The sequence below is a fragment of the Schistocerca gregaria genome, chromosome 7 (genome assembly GCF_023897955.1).
Source record: "Schistocerca gregaria isolate iqSchGreg1 chromosome 7, iqSchGreg1.2, whole genome shotgun sequence".
Classification (NCBI taxonomy): domain Eukaryota; kingdom Metazoa; phylum Arthropoda; class Insecta; order Orthoptera; family Acrididae; genus Schistocerca; species Schistocerca gregaria.
In genome coordinates, this window is record NC_064926.1 from 464,911,483 (window position 1) to 464,936,889 (window position 25,407).

General features: G+C 41.6%; 2 protein-coding genes across 3 annotated transcripts in view; one reads left to right on the forward strand and one right to left on the reverse strand.

The window, feature by feature from the left end:
• Positions 1-3,180: 3,180 nt before the first annotated feature.
• On the reverse strand, positions 3,181-5,672 carry LOC126281489 (V-type proton ATPase 16 kDa proteolipid subunit c). Its single transcript, XM_049980491.1, has 3 exons — positions 5,362-5,672; positions 4,776-4,965; positions 3,181-4,701 (listed from the first exon to the last, which is right to left on the reverse strand). Exons 1-3 carry the CDS (start codon positions 5,438-5,440, stop codon positions 4,497-4,499), a joined length of 474 nt encoding a protein of 157 aa, XP_049836448.1. The 5' UTR covers positions 5,441-5,672; the 3' UTR covers positions 3,181-4,496.
• A 149-nt stretch (positions 5,673-5,821) lies between these two features.
• LOC126281487 (periodic tryptophan protein 2 homolog) overlaps positions 5,822-25,407 on the forward strand; it is a 93,053-nt gene continuing 73,467 nt past the window's right edge. Inside the window, exons 1-4 of one of the 2 annotated variants that reach the window (XM_049980486.1) lie at positions 5,822-5,999; positions 6,130-6,242; positions 23,085-23,179; positions 23,254-23,382. In XM_049980486.1, the coding sequence (XP_049836443.1) occupies positions 5,982-5,999; positions 6,130-6,242; positions 23,085-23,179; positions 23,254-23,382 (355 nt within the window). In that variant the 5' untranslated portion in view covers positions 5,822-5,981. Of the gene's footprint in view, positions 6,000-6,129; positions 6,243-23,084; positions 23,180-23,253; positions 23,383-25,407 lie in introns of those variants that run through there. The other variant, XM_049980487.1, reaches the window with a different exon arrangement.

Below are 25,407 nucleotides of genomic sequence, written 5' to 3' on the forward strand. Positions count from 1 at the left end.
AATTGCTCTTACCCCAAGTGTCTCTACTCCCTTTTCCGTATTACATGTTAACTGTGTTAGGTTTCGCTAATAATTGTGATACGCACTTTACTCAGATCTAGCACTTAGTAGCGTGGGCGGGGGATGGGGTTTGGAGTGGTCAGCGGCTCAGCTTTCCACCCCAAGCTGCAGCTTCTGTCGTTTCGTCCCTGGTCCTGTCTCCCTAAACCATGCAGCGGTCGAGCTGCCATGGGATAAAAGTCATTCCCAAATGGTGCCTCCAGTTAATGTTACGACGCTCGCCGGCACCGGCGGCAGCAGCATAGTTAAAGCGGGTGCTCAACACTGGAGTGTTATTCAATTGCCCGAGTGCGTATAAACAAGAGCACGGAGATTTTCCAGCATATGCCTAGACATTGATATCAAGATGTTTTTTGCCTCTACATATTTAAGCAACAAATTAGGTACCTCAACCAGCAGAATAGTTTTGATTGTACAGTTTTATGTAGTAGCTGTGCTGTATCAATCTACTGTATAAACTAATATACTGTGGCTCACAAGACATGGGTTCACAATTTCTCATTTAGAGGAAAGTCACCCAATGATCAAGGTTATACACTCCAACTGAACTGTTCTGAATACTGTCAACCTCTGTCATGTTTGTAAACAGTGCATCAACCATTAGGACTAACTCCTGAGCAGAAGATAATGCAACCTTTAACCAAAGTGAATTAGTTTTACCTCACTTTAGTACCCCTCAATATTCAAACAATGATACTCAGAAGCATTCTCTTCATAGCATTTTTACTTATGCAATTGCAAATTTTTCAACACTGGATTCAGACCAATTTTAGAGCTACTCATACACCTTGGGCACTGAACAGTTATCTTTATACTAGTGGGATAAAGACTGGTATTGTCAGCCCTTTGCTACATAAACTTGTCAGTTCATATTTCAACATTCATCCTATACTAAATCCTAAGTAATGTGGAACAAATCACATTTTTGCTTCCAAGTTAAACTTCAAATACTGATGCAATTTATTCTAACAATATGCCTATCCTTATACCAACACCTGTGTCACTTTCAAAACTAGACTATACTGCACAGTATCATTTTGATTCACAATTAGCTTAATTAAATGGACAAACAATTATGGAATTTTGTGGCTATTTTCATTTGCAGAAAACAAATGTAAGCTCCAAGCCTGCAAAAGTGTGACCAGAATATGTTTAAACATGCCAGTGTCAAGCCCATTAGAGATATAGAGCTGGTTTTGAATGGGGGAAGGAAACTGGCCAAATCCAAATAAAATGAATCACAGCATCTACAGTAAAAATGTTTGGGAAACAGTTTTAAGCTGTATAGCCAATAAGGATTGGAACTCTTCATTCTGATAGTCCATTGTGCCACCTCTTAATAACAAAGTTTCAATGTTACAGATACATGACCAACTCATTTCATAAATTTTCTAAGCTCAGTACCCATTACACCCAACTGACAACCTTGCCCAGGAACTGCCATGTAGTGCAGTCAATTTATTAACAAGCAGTTTGAGGGAAAGCAATTTCATTTCTTCTACATAGTTTACACCAGATTTTACAGTGCACAACAGATCTGCTGCTGAATGGAACCCACTGGCACATTTAACGACCAGTGTTCGGACAGCATGATCACTGATTGCTCTTACCAGTAGTTAAATGCTGGTGATTAACAGGTTCCCTGAATGTTAAAGTGAAGTCACATTTGCACATTATAATTACAGCGAAACTGACCAAAATCTTCACTTTGGGGAAGGGTGTATGTTATTCATGAACTAAGGAAATTCTTTAACACTCCATGTTTAAGCAGTAGAAATATATTTGGGACCATATTACACTGTTAAAGTTCAAATATTAAGACTAAAAATGTGACAGTGGGGGTACCTTGCTTAATGGTGTGATCATAGCCTTTCTACTTAAAACTAACAGTGTAATACAGGCATTATAAAGTGCAGGCTATAGCTGAAATTACATTTATGTCCTCCAAACAAAAGCATATTCTTTGAAACTAAGATCTCTAACGAGATAAAACAATCCACACACACACACGCACTGAAATGCAACTCCTGAACAGAGAATCATGATGAAACTCATCTTTTTGACTTCTGCCTAAGCAGCACCGTAACATTTGTTATTTGAGAATGTTAAAAATTACTTTCCTCATTCCACAGCCTGTTTACGAATTCTGATCAACTGCTTTTATAATATTTAAATCTTCACATCTGTGACTACCCTGTGTTTTTTGTGATGAATCCCACAGACTTCGCATTATAGCAAAACATAACCTCAATTTTACACACTAAACACACAACCAAATTCTGTTTAGACAATCCAACAATTGACTAAAAATTGATGATACTCACCACTTAACATGACATCTTTGGCAGTAACAGTTTACTGGGAATTAGGCCATGGTTAACGGAAGTGTCAGCAGAGAAGTAAACCCTGGCTTTTCATATGGATCCTGACAATTGAATACTTACAAACTAGACAAGTAACATTTTTAGTTCTTTATAGTAAAGAAACTTGCAGTTAATGTTTTAGCAAATTACAGACCTGGTTTTATAATAGTTTATTTCCAGTTCTACAATTCATTTGACTTTATGGGCTGAGAATTACACCTTAGCAATCACTGCTACTTAGACTAATATTTGAGAGTTTTATGTATTGTGTCTAGCCCTCAATTATGAATACAAACCTGACATGTGGACAATGTACCATCTTTTCTGCCTACAAATAACTCATGATCATTTTAATTTAATTACTCAGAAACTTACCAATTGTACAAAAGAAGTAGATGCAGAATACCAACAACTTGCAATACAAATGAAGCTAACAGCTTGGTTTACTATATTTTCAGGTCAATTTCTATCAAATTTTAATACATTCAATTATTTTGACAAAATGTATTAAGGTTGGAGAGTCATCAGAAAGAATACAATAAAAACCACTGCTGGCAAAAACTCAAAATAGTAATGCAGCAATGCTTTGCTACTCATCTTTACAAAAGATTTTCAGTTACATGGCTGATCTGAAAGTGCTTGTAACTGTCACCCTTGTCATCCCCATTTCCATTCCAGGCAGCCACAGAAGTATGGTGAAAAAATGCCAACAGTTACTTCAAAACATATGTAGAAAAGGAGAGTTAAATGAAGGCAGTTTAAATTCCAAGTAGTCTGTATTTACACAACATTTAGGTATCCAATATTTAACGGCTCACACTTTCATACAAAGTTGCTAATGTTTTTAGTAAGCATTGTCACATACACAATACCCAATGCTGCCTCTCAATTTAACACTATTGTACAATGCTAAAATCTTAACTGCTCTGAACAGGGATTTTGAAGGCTTTACTTTGAGAAAAAAAAAGACCATATGGCTCCAATTACACAAAAAATGGAAAGGGCACTTTATAAGGAAATCTTGATTTATTTACATTCAAAAAGATCTAATCTCAACTACTGGAATGAAAATTTTCAGCCTTCACCCAAGTTAAATACATTTTCACTATAACCAACATGTACAAATAAGATGCAGTTTGAAATTACACTACCTATACATACAATTCTTTGACTATATCATTCTGACACACACACACACACACACACACACACACACACACTATACTACATATTCACACATATGCTTAATGTATAGTGGAGATTCAAACAACGTCTGCATATCAAAGAAAGATTACTTGGGCAGGCACAATTTTCCTCTGGTGACCTTTCTCATAGAACATGCCATATCAGTTGCCACAAATACTACTCCAGCATCAATAACTGGGGCAGAATTTGTGTCCAATATAAATACTGAACTTTTAAGCTACCAGGGACCAATAAGTAAAATAATATCACAGGTCCTTCAGCATGTACAAATTGCCTCAAGTAACTGTATTCCCTGGCAATGTCAGTGACGATAAATTAACACCTAATGACTTAATGGAATGTAAACCGCGTTCACCGAGTCTTAATGATTCTATGCTATTTCACACCCTGACTAAAGACACCACAATTTATTCAATTTTTTTCAAAGTCGATAACATTAATACCATGTTGCACCAAATAATTAACATGCCCATGTAAAACACTGCAGCTTTTTGCAAAAAAGAAAATCTACAACTTTTGATACAAGCACAGTTTTAAACAAAACGATTGTGCAGTTTCAACAGTTATATACATCAAACAGCTTAAAAAAAAGTTTTCATAGAGTATATACAAAGTAACAAAATTATCCGATGATTTATTGGTTAACGAACTGCTGCTGCTTTCAAACTGAAGCACCAAACTGCCTAATTTCGAAATATGCCACATTACATACATTGTGCTACTTTTCATCCAAGTGTCAAATTGTAAACGAGGTGGCTGCTGTAGGAAGTCAACTCACAATGAAGGCATGATTCACAATAAGATGACTTCCACGAACAAAATCTTTCATGCAGATGACTGATGGAAACACGTTTACCAAAGGGCAATTTATTTGGTATACAAGTAGATAGCGACAATAAGTCCATAAAGACCTAACACCTCAGCGAAAATGAGAATCAAAATCATTCCTACAAACAGACGTGGTTGTTGAGCAGTTCCTCTAACTCCAGCATCGCCTACGATGCCGATAGCAAATCCTGCTGCCAGCCCGCTAAATCCGACGGCCAATCCTGCCCCCAAGTGGACAAATCCCCTGGAAGACATGAAGTTTGTCAGTAAAGAATATTTACAAGAAATCTTTAGCCAGTCTAATTTCTAACTACTTACTTAAATAAAGTGTAGCTGGCGGGCTCCTCAAGAGCTCCTGCTATCAATACTGCTACGACCAAGCCGTAAATTGCGATGATACCAGCCATGACAACGGGGATTATAGACTTCATAATCAGCTCTGGTCGCATTACAGACATCGCTGCAATACCCGTACCGGACTTCGCAGTTCCGTATGCAGCTCCCAGAGCTAAAAACAAATTCAACATATTTCAAAATCCCACCGAACCCTTGTGAAAACACTGAAATAACACTACATATCCAACACGCCCCCTTTTGTATTACAGTGGGGAAAACTGTAGTGGGAGCGTTATTTTATACACAAAAGAGCGTTAATATTCTTAGCCCACTCATCCTTTGCGACGGGCCCCGATCTATGAAGATAGCACCCTTGAAGCATGTGCGGATATTTAAGAGATAGATTTCTACACTTATTTCTTAGGGATCGAGGGAGAGTTTTCCCCTAACCTGTAGGTTTATCTACCAAGAAGCTATCTCATTTTTGTGAACAGTACTACAGTATTATGGTAATACATTTCATCATCTAACATTCATAAATCAATACGTATTAAGGTAGAGTACTCACAGCTGAAAATTATTGCAGATGCAGCCCCCATTACTCCAAAGAAAGGGCCGTAGATTGGACGATCTTCTCCTAACGCCATTTTTGCTGAGTATTTTCTGAACAATCACCCACCAGACTCCACACGCACTACACCACACTACTCAGCCTCTGTCAAATATGGCCTACACAGTGGTATGGATCATGTGATGGGTTGAACTTTTCTGGCTCACCGCATTTGTGTACTCAATGTCTATTGGTCGAGAGCTGTTTCAGCCCTCTGCAGTTAGCGAATAGGAACTGCCGTTGGAAATACTGCTATGACGTCAAATTGTAGGCTCGCCGACTAAATAATGAAATTTATGTTGAACTAACGGGGTTCAATGTATTTTTCTTTAACTTAAATTTCAATAACATAGATATTAAAATATTTCTTGTTCTGCAAATTACAAATATATTTCTCTCCGCAGGACGATAGTCAAATATCGAATCTTTGCCCTGCTCCCCCTTGCAGAAGTTCTTGAATCTTTGATTTTACAATAACAAAGACGAAGCGGATTGCGGTTGGTTTTGAAGTTGCCATGTGGGATTTGGAGTTTGTAGCAGAAGTGTAGATAGAAATATTTTCATTTTTTCAAATCGACATGAAGTTCTGTTACAAGGTAATGTAATTCATATTTTGTGTCTTTGACAGATTGATGAGTGTACATTGTAAATTAATAAGATCATGTTTTTCTGTTTATTTGACACTGGACGTAGCAACCCATCAGCGATGTAATTTTTTTATTTCAGTTTTCGAACTTACTTGGAACAGTGTACAAGAAAGGCAATCTATTGTTTACACCGGACGGTGACTCAGTTGTTAGCCCAGTAGGAAACAGGATAACGATTTACGATTTGAAAAAGTAAGAGTACTGTTTATACATCAAAATTCCACCTAACTTAGGCCTAGTAAATTAAATGATATCTAGAAGTAATACGTACACTACGTCTAGAATGTATCAAATATTGTCATTTACTGTTATAAACCGAACGTATGATTTATGTTTTGTATTTAGAATACTGACACCTGCCGATCACTCTTAAAGCTTTGTTTATTTATTAATTTACATAGTTTACGCCCACATTGAAGCATTAAAATCAAACATAGTACAACAGTGTCTACAATGATTAAGTTAATGTCGTAGCAGTCAGCAATTTCTTCGTTTCCCAAAATTTCGCTGTAATCTGGCTGATCGTTCTTCTGCAGATATGACACTTCTTCCGTTCTGATGGTTTGAGTGTCAGCTGTGTGTATTTGTTCTTCAAAAGCAGTTTCTCTTCTCCGTGTTTAATTTTGTGTGTGGTGATGTTCAATTCATCCAGATCACTTTGTACTTCTTTAAACCAGATGTTTTTGGTTTCACTGTTCCAGAAGTAGTCAAAAAGTTGTTTCAGGATTCTAATATTTGATAGGCGAGATATGTGACCGAGAAATGCAATCCTTCTTTTCCACATTGTATCAATAACCGATTCACTTTCTTTATACACTACTGAATTGGGCAAAAGTCTCCACTGCCCATCAACTTGCTGTTTTTACAGATAATTGTTTGGAGTATTCTTCAGTCAGCTTTCTGCAATTTGTCAGTTGTTGCTTGAGTATTTAGTTTGAATAGTGTTTCACTTGCATATGTTGCTTCCAGTTTAACAATGGAGGAGTAATATCTAAATGTAACATTCATTGAGAGAGATTGTTTTTTTGTAGGTTGGCCTGTGGTTCTATGCACTCCCTGTAGTTTTAATGTTCTGCTATCTGTTGATGCTCTTTCATTAGCATTCCAGGGAACTCTCTCACCAAGATATTTAAACTTTTTTACTACTTTAATTTTTTGATCATTTTGGAGTATGAAATGGTATGTATCTATTTGCTCAAACAAAATTTGCAATTTAACTTTTACCACTAATCGTTCTAGTTGTTCTGTCTGAACCTTTGCTTTGCTTCATCAACAGCACCAAATCATCTGCAAATGCAAGGCAGTTAAGTCAGATCTTTCTTCCTATCTTAACAGATGGTGGGCATATCTTCTTCCATTCATGGATGATTTTCTCCAGCTCACAATTGAACAATAATGGAGACAATCCATCGCCTTGTCGAAGGCCAGTATGAATCGCAAAAGATTCAGAGTATTCATTTCTGAAACTTACTCTGTCTTTGGTATTTTAAAGGGTGATTGCAGTGAGGTCCACAAGATATTGATGTAAACCAAATTCTTTAAGAATTGACAGTAGAGATTCATGGTGCCTATTATCATAAGCTTTCTTTTAAAATCAACAAAGGTGATCACTAGCTTCTTGTTTCTGACACTTTGATGTTTCGTTATCCACTTGAGACTAATAATTTGATCAGGAAAGCTTTGTCCTGCATGAAAGCCTCCTTGATATTCGCCCAGTTCGCCGTCAAGCTGTTAATGAATTCTGAGATACAGAACCTTGGAAAAAAATTTGTAAGTAATATCCAGCATGGATAAACCCCTATAATTAGTTGGATCCAATCTGTCTCCTTGTTTGTGTAGTGGATGGATTATTGCAAAATTCCATTTCTCTGGCAACTTCTCAGTATTCCATATGTCAGTAAGATGTGTAAGTTCAGAATAGTTAAATGTACATTTCCAAAGTTCTGCCACTAGTTGGTTCTCACCTACTGCTTTATAATTGCAAAGTGAGTTAATTGCTGCTTGTACTTCATCTGAATGTGGTGGTGTAACTCTTCCTAAATTATTTTGTTTCGTGGATAGGGGTCAAATTCCAAATTATGTTCAGGTTCCACACTATTTAGTAACTGTTTAAAATATTTAGACAATATCATTTAATTGTCATAATTACTATGTGTTACCTTTCTGTTTGTATCCTTCATCATAAGAGTAGGTGGGGTGTACTTTGACTGGTACTGTTTGAATGTCTGATAGTCATCTCTTGTCTTGTGGTGATTGAAAGCATCCTCGATAGATTTTAGCAAGTCCTTATGAAATTGCCTTTTGACCCTTACGATTTCTTTGGCAGTTGAACGTCTAGCATTTATTAATTCCTCCCTGGAGCTTTCAGTTCTCTTTTGTTGCTCATTTAACCAGGTCTTAAATATGTTGAATTGCTACACCACATTCCTCATTCCACCAAGCATGTTTCTTGCATTCCTATAAAGGAGCTACTTCTGCAGCCAAGGCTTTTAATTGATTAACAGTGGCTTCTAGATTGTCACTTAAATGTAGCCTATTCTTGATCTTTCATAATATAACTAGGGTCATATGTTCTCTTTGTATCTAACTTTTGAGGTTTGCTTTTTCTTTTAGATGTCAGTTTGATTTAACTTTTTGAAATGTAGTGGTCTGAATCAACATCGACTCATGCAGCACTTTAACATTATAGATTTCATTATGGAATTTCTGATCCATGGCCGCCTGATCTATCTGGAACTCTCCTAGCTAGGTGTTAGGACATTTCCATGTGTTATTGACTTATGGGGTCTTCTCTTAAACCTTGTTATCTGCAAAGCCAATCCATTTGTTATACAAAATTAACCTAACTGTTCCCCGTTCTTGTTTGTAAGTTTATGCGCTGGCCACCGCCCCATCACACCTTGAAATTTCTTCTCTCGTCTTATCTTCGCATTACAGTCTCTAAGCAGAATTTTATTGTTAGTATACGGTACAGTCCTTACTAGTTGATCAAGTTCATCCCAGGATTTTTCCGTCCCATCCTTGTCAGTTCTATTTTTAACATTAGTTGGAGCATGAATATTTGTCAGTTTGTATCTTTGCTTATCCGCCGTAACTGTTAACAATGCCATGCCGTTCTTTACATCAGTCATCACATTCATGACGAGAGGCAAAGACAACTATATTTTGTTATTGTGAGCATGATTCAGCTTTAAAATTCTCAATCGCATTTTATTTGTAGTGTTGATATAAATATAGAATTTCAGTGCTCAGGAATTGGATGAAAAATCCTCAATGGAATCCAATTTTCTATTATGTACCAAGAAACCCCCACCGAATTGGGGAACATTTTCTATTACCCTTTCTACTGGTGATCCCTTATAAAGTCGATATCCTCCTCATTTAATCGAGTTCTGGTCAGTATTGCGTAACTATTTAAGGGCTGTGATAACTATGTTTTGTTGATCTAAGACATCTGTTAAATGTTTCAATTTACCAACTTCCATTAAAGAATTAATATTTACTGTTGCAAAATATGAAAATCTTCAGTTTTTTAAATTTTAACACCTTCTTATGTGGAATATGTTGCATGTTTTTGTTCGTTCAGTGCATCACTAGGCACTCAGGCTCACCTTTGTCCTCTGTGTGACTCCCCACCATATCCTAATGGTTTCTTCACGTGGATAATCTTGTCGTGACTGTCCGAACCGGTGGATTCTTTCAATAGAAGGCTCCTCATATTTGTCTGATCAATGATCAGTTGTCTGGCCAAGGTCAGGGTTCACAATTGCAGAAGTGATCTGGAAGGGTGACAGGTGAATTATGGATGGTAAAAAATGAAATTGATGGAATGTGTGTTTGGTCCACAAGAGCTAGTTTATTTTGCTCAAGTCCGCCAGCAAGCTGGTGAGGACCTCCTTATCCGCCATCTGGGACGCGCCCCAGTATTGTTTGCTCAGTAATTAGAGATGATACTGGCTTGGAACTGGTGCCTAAATTTTTTCTGGTGGGGTATGTGCTCTCCCATATGTACAAAAACTATTACTTTAACAACAGTCATGTTGTATTCCCGTTCTTTACATCAGTCATCACATTCATGAGGAAAGGCAAAAACAACTATATTTTGTTATTGAAAGCATGATTCAGCATCAAACTTCTCAGTCACATTTTGTTTTTACTGTTGATATAAACATAGAATTTCGGTGCTGAGTTTGCTGCAATGCTTTCCTGTTAGGTACTTCTACTCAGACCTCAGTAAAAATTTGTATTTGAGCACAAGGATATTTACAATAAGAACTATATAAATTTCGCTGTTAGCTGAGAATCCCAAGACAATGAAGTTGATTAGGTACCTCTTTTACATGTCATGTCTGACTGGATGATTGACATCAGTAAATAATCTATGTTATGTTGTCAGTGAATTTGTTGTGTTGCCTTAACATGTCAGTTAATGTCTCACATCTTAAACAAGGTTTCTCATTGTTTTGTACAAAAAATGTGTGAATAGTCATATTTTTAGTTTATCTTATGTTTCTGCCATACTTTATTATAAGATACCACAAATTCACAGATATTGATCATATCTTAATAAATCGTGCTTGCTCCCTTTTTGAATGAACGAACTCTAGTGGCTCATTGCCTCGTACAATCCTTTTGTAACCAAGACCTGTTGGGTGGACTTACATCTCAGTTATCTTAAATGTAAATGTAGGCATCTGTAATGATTGGAATCATAGTGTCATGTTGATGCCGATAGTGAGGCCCAAGAGAGGGTGAAAGCTGGTGCAGTCTGGTGGAGTTAGTCCAGGAAAGAATTCCCTGTAAGCAGTACTGCATGCCCTCGGTCAAGAACTATGTGTCACCACTGGGGGAGGTGGTATGGAGGGGCAATCAAATTGTGCCGACTAAAAATTTTTCTGCGCAAGGCTTTGAATCTACTGCCTCAGAGTTAAATAATGTTGTGCAATCATATGTTCCTGATTTTGTTGCCAAAGATGGATTCCCTGTTTCTGAAACTTCATTTCTTATGTATTTTTAAATTCTTCACTGTTACGGCCTTGGACAGGAATTTGTATCCTCACCAATCTTTCCCTATACTTCTGTTTTCTATTTTTCTCCCGATCGTTGTATCTCTACCTTGATAAGGTCATGGTCGTCCATTCCGATTGATGAAACATACTCTTCATTTCATTATTTGGGTCTCGGAAGCTTCTGATTCCACCCGTCTGCTTTGACCCATGACGTAAGGGTGTTGTTGTGTGTGACGTCATTACAGCATGGAGTTTGAGTTGGTTGTGTTTGTAGATGTCGTGTTTGATGGCGCCCTGTGTGTGTGTGTGTGTGTGTGTGTGTGTGTGTGTGTGTGTGTGTGTGTGTGTGTGTGTAGCTAGCCATTCTCAATGCACTATTGTCTATTCTCAGTGCATGTTAGTCCCTGTTGTTCAGGCGTCAGTCACAGTTCTTTGAATAGTATATAGTATTCAAAGAACTGTGACTGACATTGCATTGAGAATGGCTAGCTACTTGCCGAAATATGGATTTTGCGTAATAAAATCTAAAATAAAAATGACAACTGAGTGCTGCACTCCATAATTTATAAGTCGCATAACAGGCACTGAGTGAACCCACTTTCTGAATGGAAGGTACCCCCCCCCCCCCAGTTGTAATGTTTTTTGCATTGAATGTGTTTTAATTTACGTAGTGATGTTTGACTTTTGAAGTTTTGAGGTGTGTTTTTGGTTTTGTTCTTTGTAGTTGTAGGTGGTGGTGGGGAACTGAACTGGCAGACTCTTGAAGACAGACATAAACTGTCCTGAGAAAGTCTATCAACAAAGTTTCATGAACCAGCTTTAAATGATTACTCTAGGGATGTACTACAACCCCCCTACATATCGCTCACATTGCGATCGTGAGGATAAGATTAGAATAATTGTTGCACACGCAGAGGCATTCAATCAGTAATTCTTCCAGTGCTCCATACGTGAACAGAAAGAAAGAAACGCTAATAACTAGTACAATGGGATGCACCGTCCGCCATGCAGCTCACGGTGGTTTGCATAGTATATATGTAGGTACAGATGTAAAATGCTGACAAAAGTTCTTTATAGAAGAATGGAAAAATTGGTATGAGTTGACACTGGATTCCAGAGAAATGTCGGCCCATGTGAGGCAGAACTGACGCGATGACTTCTCTTGCAAGTAGGTTAAGGAAAGCCAAACCTGTGCTTACAGCATTTTTTGACTTCGAGAAAGCTTTTGACAATGTTGACAGGAATACTCTGAAATTCGGAAGGTATCAGGGGTAAAATGCTGTTTATGATTTGTCCAAATACCAGATGGCAGTTTATAAGGGTCAAGGTGCATGAAAGAGAAGCACTGATTGAGTAGGGAGTGAGAAGGGTTGTAACCTACCCCCGATGTTGTTGATTATGTACATTGTACAAGCAGTAAAGGAAATGAAAGAAAAATTTGGAGTGGGATTTAAAGTTCAGGGAGAAGAAATAAAAACTTTTTTTGAGTTTTTCCGATGATACTGTATTTCTGTCAGAGACTGCAAAGGACTTGAAAAATTAGTTGAACAGAATGTACAGTGTCTTGAAAGGAAAATATAAGTTGAATATCAACAAAAAGGAACAGAATGTACAGTGTCTTGAAAGGAAAATATAAGTTGAATATCAACAAAAAGCGAGAGGAGGATAGTGGAATGAAATCAAGTGATGTTGAAGGAGTTAGATTTGGAAGTGACACACTGAATGTAGTAGATGAGTTTTGCTATTTGGGCAGCAATGTGACAGATGATGGCCAAAGTGGAGAGGATATAAAATGTATACTGGCAGTGGCAAGAAAATCACTTGTTAACATCGAACTTAGATTTAAGTATGAAGATGGCATCTGTTCTTTCGGATATCACCAAAGGTCATCAGCCGGTTAGCCTTTAATGATGTGAAGATGACATCTGTTCTTCCTGACATGTCAGAAAGAACAGATGCTATTGGTGACCGTGCAGCTCTCTAGAATGAAATTACAATTAAATTAATACCATTAGCTGCTGACGGGCATGGATATACATAAATGTGGATAGTTGAAAATGTGTGCCCCGACCAGGGTCTGGGATCTCCTGCTTACATGGCAGACACTCTATCCACCTGAGCCACTGAGGGCACAGAGGATTGTGCGACTGCAGGGATTTATCGCCAGAACGCTCCCCTTGAGACCCACATTCTCAACTTATAGTCCACACAATACACCCGTAGTGTCCCTGCCATTATACCCATTACTCGCAGCAGACAATCCACCAAGTCCCATAAGAGTTCAGGCAATTTGTGTGCATCCACACTGAAGTAGGTCATCAGCCAGTTGGCCTTTAAAACAATACGAGGATGGCATGGGTATAATGGCAGGGGCACTATGAATGTAGTGTGTGGACTATAAGTTAAGAATGTGTGTCTCACGGGGAACATGCCAGCAATAAATACCTGCAGTCGCAATATCCTCTGTGCCCTCGGAGGCTCAGATGAATAGGGCGTCTGCCATGTAAGCAGGAGATCCTGCGTTCGAGTCCCAGTCGGGGCACATATTTTCAACTGTCCCCATTGATGTATATCAATTCCCATTAGCAGCTAATGGTATTGATTTAATTGTAATTTCATAATGGATTTAAGTGTCAGGATATCTTTTCTGAAAGGATTTGTGTGGACTGTAGCCATATGTGGAAGTGAAACATGGACTGTAAACAGATAAAGCAGGAACAGAATAAAAGGCTTTGAAATGTGTTGCTAGAGAAGGATGCTAAAGATTAGATGGGTAGATAATGTAACTAGTGAGGAGGTGCTGAATAGAATTGGGAAGAAAAGAAGTGTGTGGCATGACCTGACTAGAAGAAGAGTTTATTTGCTAGGACATTCTGAGATGAAAAGGGATTACCAATTTAGTACTGGTGGGGGAAGGGTAAAAATTGTATAGGGAGACTAAGAGATGACTATAGTAAGCAGGTTCAGAAGAATGTATATTGCATTAGTTATTCAGTGAAGAAGAGGCTTGCACAGGATAGTTTAGCATGGAGAGCTGCATAAAACCAATCTTCAGACTGAAGACCATAACAGCAGCAACAACTTTGTTACTACAGTTTAATGATCAATATGATGAAGAGTATTGTTGTATTGCGATGGCCTCCTTATAGCGGACCCCCTGCGGGTTCGGGGGTTAGAATAGGCCCGCGGTATTCCTGCCTGTCGTAAGAGGCTACTAAAAGGAGTCTCAAACTTTTCGGCTTTATGTGATGGTCCCCTGTTGGGTTTGACCTCCATCTCTCAAAATTTTCCGAAGAGTGAGCCGATTGGGGAAGGGCACCTTACTTGGTGCATTGTGTCCATCTTGCGATCAGACCTTTCGCCAGCTTATACACGTTGAACTGCAGTCCTGTCCGCTCTCCATCTCTTGGGCATGACTGTTTCTGCGTGCAGATTACACCTTGCACTGTGCAGTGCCTCTTTCTGCACCGACTGCGACGATGGACCACATGTTACCTAACATCCAGCACGGTAGCCAGTCCGTTGTGGTGGGGCCGCCATGTACCCTGTTGGTTGTAGCCCCCTGACAACACAGGGATCGCTCTACTGATGCCTACGCCGTTAACTCCCCACGTATGCCAAGGAGTAGATGCCTATCCTCCTGGGGTATCGGGACTCCCGGCAATGGCCATCTTGCCAGGTGGCTCTTGCCGTGGCTGGGTGGCGGCCGTGGGGAAGGCCCTTGGTCGGAGTAGGTGGCATCAGGGCGGATGACCCGCAATGAAGTGTGGTACATCGTCTCTCGCTGGTGGCCAGCCGCCAGCAGTCTCTAAGCATTCTCGGGCTCAGTTTAACGCTCAGAAGTACGATCCGAAAACGTTCCCCTCCCTGGCCCCACCGTGGGAGGAACGTAAATCTCAGGATGACAGTAGTAGTTATTCGCCCCGCTTCTTAGTTTGTACGAGGGCTGATGGGGAGTCTTTTCTCTCCACAAAGCCTCAGTTCTTCGTCGAGCATTTAGAGGACAAGTTTTGGTAGGTGGAGGGCTTGTCAAAAAATGCACTCTGGGTCAGTCCTGATACAAATGGCATCCTCTGCCCAGTCACGATGGTTACTCGCTTGTGACAAGTTGGGGGATGTTGCCGTTAAGATCACACCCCATAAGAGTTTAAATATGGTCCAGGGAGTTATTTACCATAGGGATCTTCTTTTGCAGTCTGATGAAGAGCTGCGCGCCAATTTAGAGTGCCGAGGTGTACATTTCGTCCGGCGCCTTCATCGGGGTCCGAAGGAAAATCAGATTGCTACGGGTGCCTTCATCTTGGCCTTCAAAGGGGATAATTACTGGAAAAGGTCAAGGTGATGGTCTATCGATGTGACGTTAAGCCCTATAGCCCTTCCCCGATGCGGTGCTGGAAGTTCAGCCATTATGTCTTCTCGCTGCACTTCCAGCCTCACATGTCGAGATTGCGGACACCCATCACATCCCAATACTCCATGTGCCCCGCCTCCCATCTGTGTCGACTGCGGGGAACACCATTCACCTTGCTCGCCAGACTGCCGAATTTTCCAGAAAGAGCGTAAAATCATGGAATACAAGACCCTCGACCGACTAACCTATACTGAGGCCAAAAGGAAATACGACAGACTCCATCCTGTGAGAATGACATCTTCCTACACTGCTGCTACAACGCCTGTGCTAGCCCCGTCTGTTTCTCCAATTGTGGCCGGATCGACGAGTAGTACAACTCCTGCCCCCTCGCCACCTACCTCAGGAGCAACACCATCCCACCCATCGGGGACGTCCGTCCCCACTTCTAAGCCGGAGAAGTGTCCAACTTCTTCGGCTTCTCACGCTCGCAAGGGGTCCCTTGGGTCCCTCCCTTCCCAGGTTTCCGCCAGCGAGAAGGCTGACGACCGACAGTGGCGTAAGTGCCCGCAATCAGCTGGTCGTAGGGCTTCACGATCCTCCTCCGTCCCGGAGAGTGAATCGGTGAAGCCCTCCCAGCTGGTGCAACCCAAGGAACAGCGTGAGAAACCCAAGAAGAGCTCTCAGCCCAAGGAACTCATGGTGGCAGCCATCCCACTGCAACCTTCCAGCTCTGCGTCTGAGGATGCGGTGGAGATTCTGGCGTCCGCTGAGGACTCAATCTCGCCGGTCCATCAGACGCCATGGAAAGCGCTATCACAGGTGCTAAATCGGAGGCAGCAGATGACCCAGCGGCGTAATCTTCCTTCCCAGTCCCGTCACGCCTTTCTCAGCCATGGACAACACAATCCTCCAGTGGAACTGCAGCGGTTTCTTCCACCATCTAGCTGAGCTTCGCCAACTTATCAGCTTTCAGCCTTTCCTCTGCATTGCTCTGCAGGAAACTTGGTTTCCGGCAATGCGAACCCCCGCCCTCCGTGGCTACCAGGGTTATTATAAGAACCGGGCAGCTTATGAAAGGGTGTCTGGTGGCGTCTGCATATATGTCCTGAACTCTCTTCACAGCGAGTCTGTACCTCTCCAAACACCTTTAGAGGCTGTCGCTGTTCGGGTGTGGACGCCACAGGCTGTTACTGTCTGCAGTCTTTACCTTCCACCGGATGGTGATGTCGCGCAGCATGTCCTGGCTGCTCTGATAGCCCAATTGCCGCCACCTTTCGTGTTACTGGGCGACTTTAACGCCCATAACCATCTGTGGGGTGGGTCGGTGGCAACAGGTCGAGGTGCCATCGTTGAGCATTTATTGGCGCAGCTCGATCTCTCGATATTAAATGATGGTGCCTTCACACACTTCAGTGTGGCGCATGGCACATACTCAGCCACTGACCTTTCGATCTGTAGCCCTAGCCTCTTACCGTCTGTCCAATGGAGAGTGCATGACGACCTTTGTGGTAGTGACCACTTTCCGATCTTTCTGTCACTACCACAGTGTCAGTCTTCTGGGCGCCCTAGCAGATGGGCTCTGAATAAGGCTGACTGGGACTAGTTCTCCTCCACTGCCGCTATTGAGCCTCTCTCTACCGATGAAATTGATGCAGTGGTTCAATCGGTCACCACCGGCATCGTTACTGCCGCCGAATCTGCCATTCCCCGTTCTTCTGGGTCCCTTCGGCGGCGGACTGTGCCTTGGCGGTCACTTGAGATCGCTGAAGCGATTAAAGCTCGCTGGTGGGCGCTCCAGCGTTACAAGCGACATCCCTCAATCGGACACCTTATCGCCTTCAAATGGCTGCGTGCGCGAGCCCGCCGCATTATCCGCCAACGTTCTTTGCAAGTTGCTTGAACAGATGGTGAGGCGGTGCATGAATTGGGTACCGGAGTCTCTGGGTCTTCTAGCTCCGTCTCAGGGTGGGTTCCGTAAAGGCCGCTCCGCCGCCGACAATCTGGTGAGCCTGGAGTCGGCCATCCGTACTGACTTTGCCCGCCGTCAGCATCTGGTTGCTGTCTTTCGACATGCGGAAGGCGTATGATACGACATGGCGTCATCACATCCTTTCTACGCTTCATGGATGGGGCCTTCGGGGCCCTCTGCCGATCTATATCCGCAATTTTCTGTCGTAATGTACCTTCTGCGTGCACGTCGCGGCCTCATATAGTTGCTTCCAAGTCCAGGAGAACGGTGTGCCACAGGGTTCTGTTCTAAGTGTCTGTCTGTTTTTAATAGCCATTAACGGGCTCGCTGCGGCCGTGGGAAATTCTGTCTCCGCTTCCCTGTATGCTGACGACTTCTGCCTTTACTACAGCTCTATTGGCATTGCAGCTGCTGAACGTCAGCTACAGGGCGCAATCCGCAAGGCGCAGTCTTGGGCTGTAGCGCATGGCTTTCAGTTTTCAGCAGCCAAGACGACTCTTCCATAGCGGACATAGCTCTGCGTTTTATTTGGGCAGGGCGATTTTATCGCTTAATGTAAGTGTGTCAGTTTTTGTGTTGATTCTGGCCTATGGCCCTTCAATTTGTTTGATTTTTTTCATGTGTTTCTCGGTGGTTGGCTTTTCCCTTGTTGTTTGTATGGTCGGCCAACCACTCTGTGTGATTTTAGTTCGTCTTGTCTGGTCTTTGTCTACGTTTCACTTGTTCTGTGTCGTCTGTCTTATCGTCAGTTGATCGTTTTTATTCTCTGTGGGTGTTTTTAGTATTTGGAAAAAGGGACCGATGACCGTAGCAGTCTGGTCCCTTTAACTCCCACAAACCAACCAACTTTTAGAAAGCAAGTTGGAAATAAGCCTAAAAACAAATTACTTGAAGACTAAAATAATTTGTGACTAACATGTTGGAAAGGAGAGAGTAGAAATAAACTTTGCAGTCATAAAAGCATTGGATGCTTTTTTTATATTTAGGACATTTGAAAACCATGACCAGAAGAACAAGAAACAAAATAAACAGATGATTAAAAATTTAGTCATGAAAACAAAATTATGTGACAATAAACCGGAATAGAAGATTCAGTAAAGGCTGTAATGAAAATTAAATACAAATGAATGGAACTTGTAGCCAGATGAATGAATGGAAGCTATCCTAAGAACATTTTTTGTTATTTCACTGTGTGCTATTCAGCTGTCCACATGTCATCACCTTGTATCATTGTCATTTTCCGTTACATTGTAATGTAAAAATCTGGAGTTTGAATGTCCATTAGTTTCTTCTTTTTGTGGAATATAGTACATTTCCATGGTGATTATAATACATCTACATCTACATCCATACTCCGCAAGCCACCTGACGGTGTGTGGCGGAGGGTACCCTTAGTACCTCTATCGGTTCTCCCTTCTATTCCAGTCTCGTATTGTACGTGAAAAGAAGGATTGTCGGTATGCTTCTGTGTGGGCTCTAATCTCTCTGATTTTATCCTCATGGTCTCTTCGCGATATATACATAGGAGGGAGCAATATACTGCTTGACTCTTCGGTGAAGGTATGTTCTCGAAACTTTAACAAAAGCCCATACCGAGCTACTGAGCGTCTCTCCTGCAGAGTCTTCCACTGGAGTTTATCTATCATCTCCGTAATGCTTTCGCGATTACTAAATGATCCTGTAACGAAGCGCGCTGCTCTCCGTTGGATCTTCTCAATCTCTTCTCTCAACCCTATCTGGTGCAGATCCCACACTGCTGTGCAGTATTCAAGCAGTGGGTGAACAAGCGTACTGTAACTTACTTCCTTTGTTGTCGGATTGCATTTCCTTACGATTCTTCCAATGAATCTGTCTGGCATCTGCTTTACCGACGATCAATTTTATATGTTCATTCCATTTTAAATCACTCCTAATGCGTACTCCCAGATAATTTATGGAACTAACTGCTTCCAGTTGCTGACCTGCTATTTTGTAGGTAAATGATAAAGGATCTATCTTTCTATGTATTCTCAGCACATTACACTTGTCTACATTGAGATTCAATTGCCATTCCCTGCACCATGCGTCAATTCGCTGCAGATCCTCCTGCATTTCAGTAGAATTTTCCATTGTTACAACCTCTCGATATAGCACAGCATCATCCGCAAAAAGCCTCAGTGAATACCGAATTTATCCACAAGGTCATTTATGTATATTGTGACTAGCAATGGTCCTATGATACTCCCCTGCGGCACACCTGAAATCACTCTTACTTCGGAAGACTTCTCTCCATTGAGAATGACATGCTGCGTTCTGTTATCTAGGAACTCCTCAATCCAATCACACAATTGATCTGATAGTCCGTATGCTCTTACTTTGTTCATTAAACGACTGTGGGGAACTGTGTCAAACGCCTTGCGGAAGTCAAGAAAGACGGCATCTACCTGTGAACCCGTGTCTAAGGCCCTCTGTCTCTCGTGGACGAATAGCGCGAGCTGGGTTTCACACGACCGTCTTTTTCGAAACCCATGCTGATTCCTACAGAGTAGATTTCTAGTCTCCGGAAAAGACATTATACTCGAACATAATACGTGTTCCAAAATTCTACAACTGATCGACGTTAGAGCTATAGGTCTACAGTTCTGCACATCTGTTCAACGTCCCTTCTTGAAAACAGGGATGACCTGTGCCCTTTTCCAATCCTTTGGAACGCTTCGCTCTTCTAGAGACCTACGGTTCACCGCTGTAAGAAGGGGGGCAAGTTCCTTCGCGTACTCTGTGTAAAATCGAACTGGTATCCCATCAGGACCAGCGGCCTTTCCTCTTTTGAGCGATGTTAATTGTTTCTCTATCCCTCTGTCGTCTATTTCGATATCTACCATTTTGTCAACTGTGCGACAATCTAGAGACGGAAGCACAGTGCAGTCTTCCTCTGTGAAACAGCTTTGGAAGAAGACATTTAGTATTTCGGCCTTTAGTCTGTCATCCTCTGTTTCAGTACCATTTTGGTCACAGAGTGTCTGGACATTTTGTTTTGATTCACCTACCGCTTTGACATAGGACCAAAATTTCTTAGGGTCTTCTGCCAAGTCAGTACATAGAACTTTACTTTCGAATTCATTGAAAGCCTCTCGCATGGCCCTCCTCACACTACATTTCGCTTCACGTAATTTTTGTTTGTCTGCAGGGCTTTGGCTATGTTTATGTTTGCTGTGAAGTTCCCTTTGCTTCTGCAGCAGTTTTCTAACTCGGTTGTTGTACCGTGATAGCTCTTTCCCATCTCTTACGATCTTTCTTGGCACATACTCATCTAATGCATATTGTACAATGGTTTTGAACTTTGTCCACTAATCCTCAACACTATCTGTACTTGAGACAAAACTTTTGTGTTGAGCCGTCAGGTACTCTATAATCTGCTTTTTGTCACTTTTGCTAAACAGAAAAATCTTCCTACCTTTTTTAATATTTCTATTTACGGCTGAAATCGTCGATGCAGTAACCACTTTATGATCGCTGATTCCCTGTTCTGCATTAACTGATTCAAATAGTTCGGGTCTGTTTGTCACCAGAAGGTCTAATATGTTATCGCGGTGAGTCGGTTCTCTGTTTAACTGCTCAAGGTAGTTTTCAGATAAAGCACTTAAAAATATTTCACTGGATTCTTTGTCCCTGCCACCCGTTATGAACGTTTGAGTCTCCCAGTCTATATCCGGCAAATTAAAATCTCCACCCAGAACTATAACATGGTGGGGAAATCTACTCGAAATATTTTCCAAATTATTCTTCAGGTGCTGAGCCACAACAGCTGCTGAGCCCGGGGGCCTATAGAGACATCCAATTACCATGTCTGAGCCTGCTTTAAGCGTGACCTTCACCCAAATCATTTCACAATTCGAATCTCCGTCAATTTCCTTCGATACTATTCCACTTCTTATCGCTATAAACACACCTCCCCCTTCACTGTCCAGCTTGTCTCTGCGGTATACATTCCAATCTGAGTTTAGGATTTCATTACTGTTTACGTGTGGTTTCAGCCAACTTTCTGTTCCTAGTACTATATGGGCGTTGTGGCCGTTTATTAATGAGAGCAGTTCTGGGACCTTTCTGTAGACGCTCCTGCAGTTTACTATTAGCACATTAATATTGTTATTCCCTGTTGCATTTTGCCTACTCCTGCATTGTCACGTCTCAGGAGGCGTCTTGTTGGGCCTAGGGAGGGAATTCTCTAACCTAAAAAAACCATGTGCACTCCACACGTACTCCGCTACCCTCGTAGCCACTTCCGGCGTGTAGTGCACGCCTGATCTATTCAGGGGGACCCTACATTTCTCCACCCGATAGCGGAGGTCGAGAAATTTGCACCCCAGCTCTCCGCAGAATCGTCTGAGCCTCTGGTTTAAGCCTTCCACTTGGCTCCAAACCAGAAGACCGCGATCGGTTCTGGGAACGATACTACAAATAGTTAGCTTTGATTCCACCCCGCGAACGAGGCTTTCCGCCTTCACCAACTCCACCAACCGCCTGTACGAACTGAGGATGACCTCTGAAGCCAGACGGCAGGAGTCATTGGTGCTGACATGAGCAACAATTTGCAGTCGGGTGCACCCTGTGCTCTCTATCGCCACCGGTAGGGCCTCCTCCACATCTCGGCTGAGACCCCCCGGCAAGCAGACAGAATGAACACTGGCCTTCTTCCCTGACCTTTCCGCTATTTCCCTAAGGGGCTCCATCACCCGCCTAACGTTGGAGCTCCCAATAACTAATAAACCCCTCCTCCCGTGTGCCTGCTTGGACCTTGCTGAAGGAGCAGCCACATGTCCACTCACAGGCAGAGCGGGCAATGCCACACGGGCAGCCTCCACATTGACCCTCCGCCTTGTGCGCCGCGAACACCGCTGAACCCGCCACTCCCCTTGGAGAGAGGGTGGCCCAACCACGTCCGGTACCCGCGAAGATGTCTCGACAACAGGGACAGTGGGTGAAGCATGTAACACCTGGGGTGTACCTTGCGACGCACCAGACTCCCCACTGCCGCTACACTCCGAGGCAGCAGCCTGAAGACGGCTGACCGCGGCCATCAACACGCTCAGCTGTTCGCGAAGAATGGCCAGCTCCTCCTGCGTCCGTACACAGCAGTCACACATCCTATCCATCCTAAGGAATCAATTTACTGAAGAGGCTTAATCAACTTTTAACTAGACTGCTAATTCACCAAAGGCGGCTGATTATTGACTAAACTGTGATTGCTAACCACTTCTTGTAGAAAACAATGAAAATAGCACTACCTGTCTCTGGACTGTATTCAAAACAAACACTAGCACTACTGGCACTGTGGATGACTAAAGGGACTCTCTCTCTGACTGTATTCAAAACAAACACAAAATCTATGGAACACTATTACTAGCACTCGACAATTAAAGCTTCCTAAAAGCAAAAACACACCGAAGAAGAAGTGACAAGTAAGAAAAATACAGTTAATACTTAAATTAAGGTAGCTCGCTGCACAGCAGACGTGAAGCAGACGGCGGTTAGGACGACAAAAAGGTTTGATAAAGAAGGCCACATTATCAGTTTGGTACAAAAAACCTGGCCCAGTATTGATAAGAACTGAAGCTGTAATCCAGCTGTTCGTTCAGACATGCCATATTGAAGGTTTTGTGCTTGCTTTTATGTACTTTGAAGTTTGTTTTCCCTTCTTTTCTAATGTTTTGTTTGTCTGATTCCAGCAATCGTTCAACAACTCTTCCAGTCGAAAGTAGATTCAACTACACCACCACTGAAATCTCACCAAGTGGTTCTATCTTAATATCTGTAAATGAAGGTAAGTAGTAATGCCTTTGTAGGTTGATGGAGATTCTCTAAAAGGAAATAATTTTTAATCTTTCTCTTTTCCAGCTGGTGAAGCACATCTTATTAGTTTAATCAGTCGAACTGTTATACACAGGCATCATTTCAAACATTCAGTTAGTTGTGTGAAGTTTAGCCCAAATGGCAAACACTTTGCTGTTTCCAAAGAAAATAAAGGTAAGTTTTGCATCAAAAGTGCTGTCTTAAAACTATGTGTTTGTACTTAGAATAGACTGAAGATTCTAAGAAAATTATTCCTATGTAAACAGAGGTTAAAAATGCAGTGAATCTTTTGAAACAGAATTTTGTGTGTACTGGCTAATTGCTGGAGCCCTGACAGGTTTAGATCTGTAAATTACAAGGAAAGAACAGCCATCATTCACAGATATGATGTTTTTAAAGCGTGATGCATATTAGATCCTGAAAGACCCTTCTTCATATTTGTGACCTATTATTTAGTCATTTTTGTACTTGGAAGCTCCAGGTGGCCTTAATAAATACATTCATTTTAATCTATGTTTTATGAATTAGTCAGTCAGCTTTCTGTAGTTCAGCATTTTAGGTGTTGCTGTATTTCCAGTATGTATTCTGGAGAGAAAGCTCAATCATCCGGATTTCTAAGATTCGCTTGGAGCTTTTTGTCATGACTTTGTTACAGTCAAGTCTGAGAAAGGTTACTTTATCATATACATAGAAAGAAATATTAGCTCTAATAAAAATGGACATTCCTGCATGTTACGATTATCTGCTTTGTTAGTGGTCTGTGGCAGAATTTCTCTAAATTGTTGCTTTTCCACTGCGTGAACTCAAATGCCACCGACAAAATTTCGGGGGTTTTGCAGGTGTATTTTCTGTATTTTTGGTATAAGTGACCTGTAGTTTCCTGTTGCTCAATACAGTGTAATTATGTTCCATTTGATTCCTTGCCCCCATTTGTCTTTGTATCAGTATTGCACAGAAAACATTTGCACAACTGTACAAATGTCAATAGTATGCACTGTGTATCTTGCTTGTAAACAAACTTGTTCCATTCATACTCGATACTTGATGTTGAAATAGTAATGCTCTCTTTACTCATCATCTTCAAGCCCCCATTCAGTACTGTATGTTTTTGTCTCAGGCTTGTTGATCTAGCAGTGGTAGTTGTAATACACAGCAGTGTGGATTGGTCTGCTGACACAAGTGAACTAGCACTGGCAAATGTGAATTCTATCTGGTGTAAATGACAGGTGACTGCAAGTCCACAGCATTCAATCATTTTCAGCTTGCATTCACTAGGGTTCACTCATATTCCACTGGCTGTTAGTCTTTTAGCAAACCACAAAGGAAGTGTGTGTCATTTGTGCTTTGGCAGTACAGAAAGCTCTCATCTGCTATCTTGTTTACGTCTGTTGTTGTTATGAGCTGCTTGAGAATTGAAGTGTCCAATGTAGGTCATAGAAAAATATGTATGTCACAGCTGCTTTTTGGGAGCCAAGAGATCCATAACACAGATGCTAAAAGGAAAGAAATACAATTGGTAGAATATTTCCAAAGCACTCAAAAGGTCCAAGTAGATGATAAATTCATTACCTACTTGTATCAGGCCGGAATGAACTGAATATTCATGAGTTTGTAATTATTTTTATTAAAAAGGGAAAGCACGATAAATTTCCTTGAAAAATGTGTGAATATGTATCTATTATAGTGATTAAAATTAAAAATACATCTAATTAAAGGGCAGAGAAAAATTGTCACGAAATTTTAACCCTGGACAATTTACGTCAGTAGGAACCAAAATTACTAATGTTGTGTAGGTCAACAGTGCACAATTTTTAAACTACCGAAACTTGGTGCCACAAGCTCCAATTGACTGCGGAATTGCTCTGTTGCCAGATGCTCTGAACAACATGACTGTGAATGCTTTGCCTGCCGGAGATCGCGATTTATCCCAGGCGACCCGCGCGCTCAGTGGTGGCATGCCAGCCTTCCACTCTGAGGGCCTGGGGGCAAATCCGCCGGGGTCCCAACACATCCATTGTAGTTTCATGATACGACATACCAGGAACAAACCCGTCAACAACTGTTAATTAATGTACAGACAGTCTTTTACAGCATGCACCATGCCACTGATGCAAGCCAGTGGTGGCAGTATTTTGCTATGGGATACATTGGTCTTACCGTAGTAATCAAAGGAACCATGACAGCTGTGGACTATTGTAA

Excerpts from the sequence above, each read along its gene's own strand:
- LOC126281489 (XM_049980491.1), bottom strand. The coding sequence starts at position 5,440 with ATGGCGTTAGGAGAAGATCGTCCAATCTACGGCCCTTTCTTTGGAGTA. Across the intron at positions 4,966-5,361 it reads ATCTGCAATAATTTTCAGCT|CTCTGGGAGCTGCATACGGA; the intron begins GTGAGTACTCTA and ends ATTTGTTTTTAG. Across the intron at positions 4,702-4,775 it reads GCCAGCTACACTTTATTTAA|GGGATTTGTCCACTTGGGGG; the intron begins GTAAGTAGTTAG and ends CATGTCTTCCAG.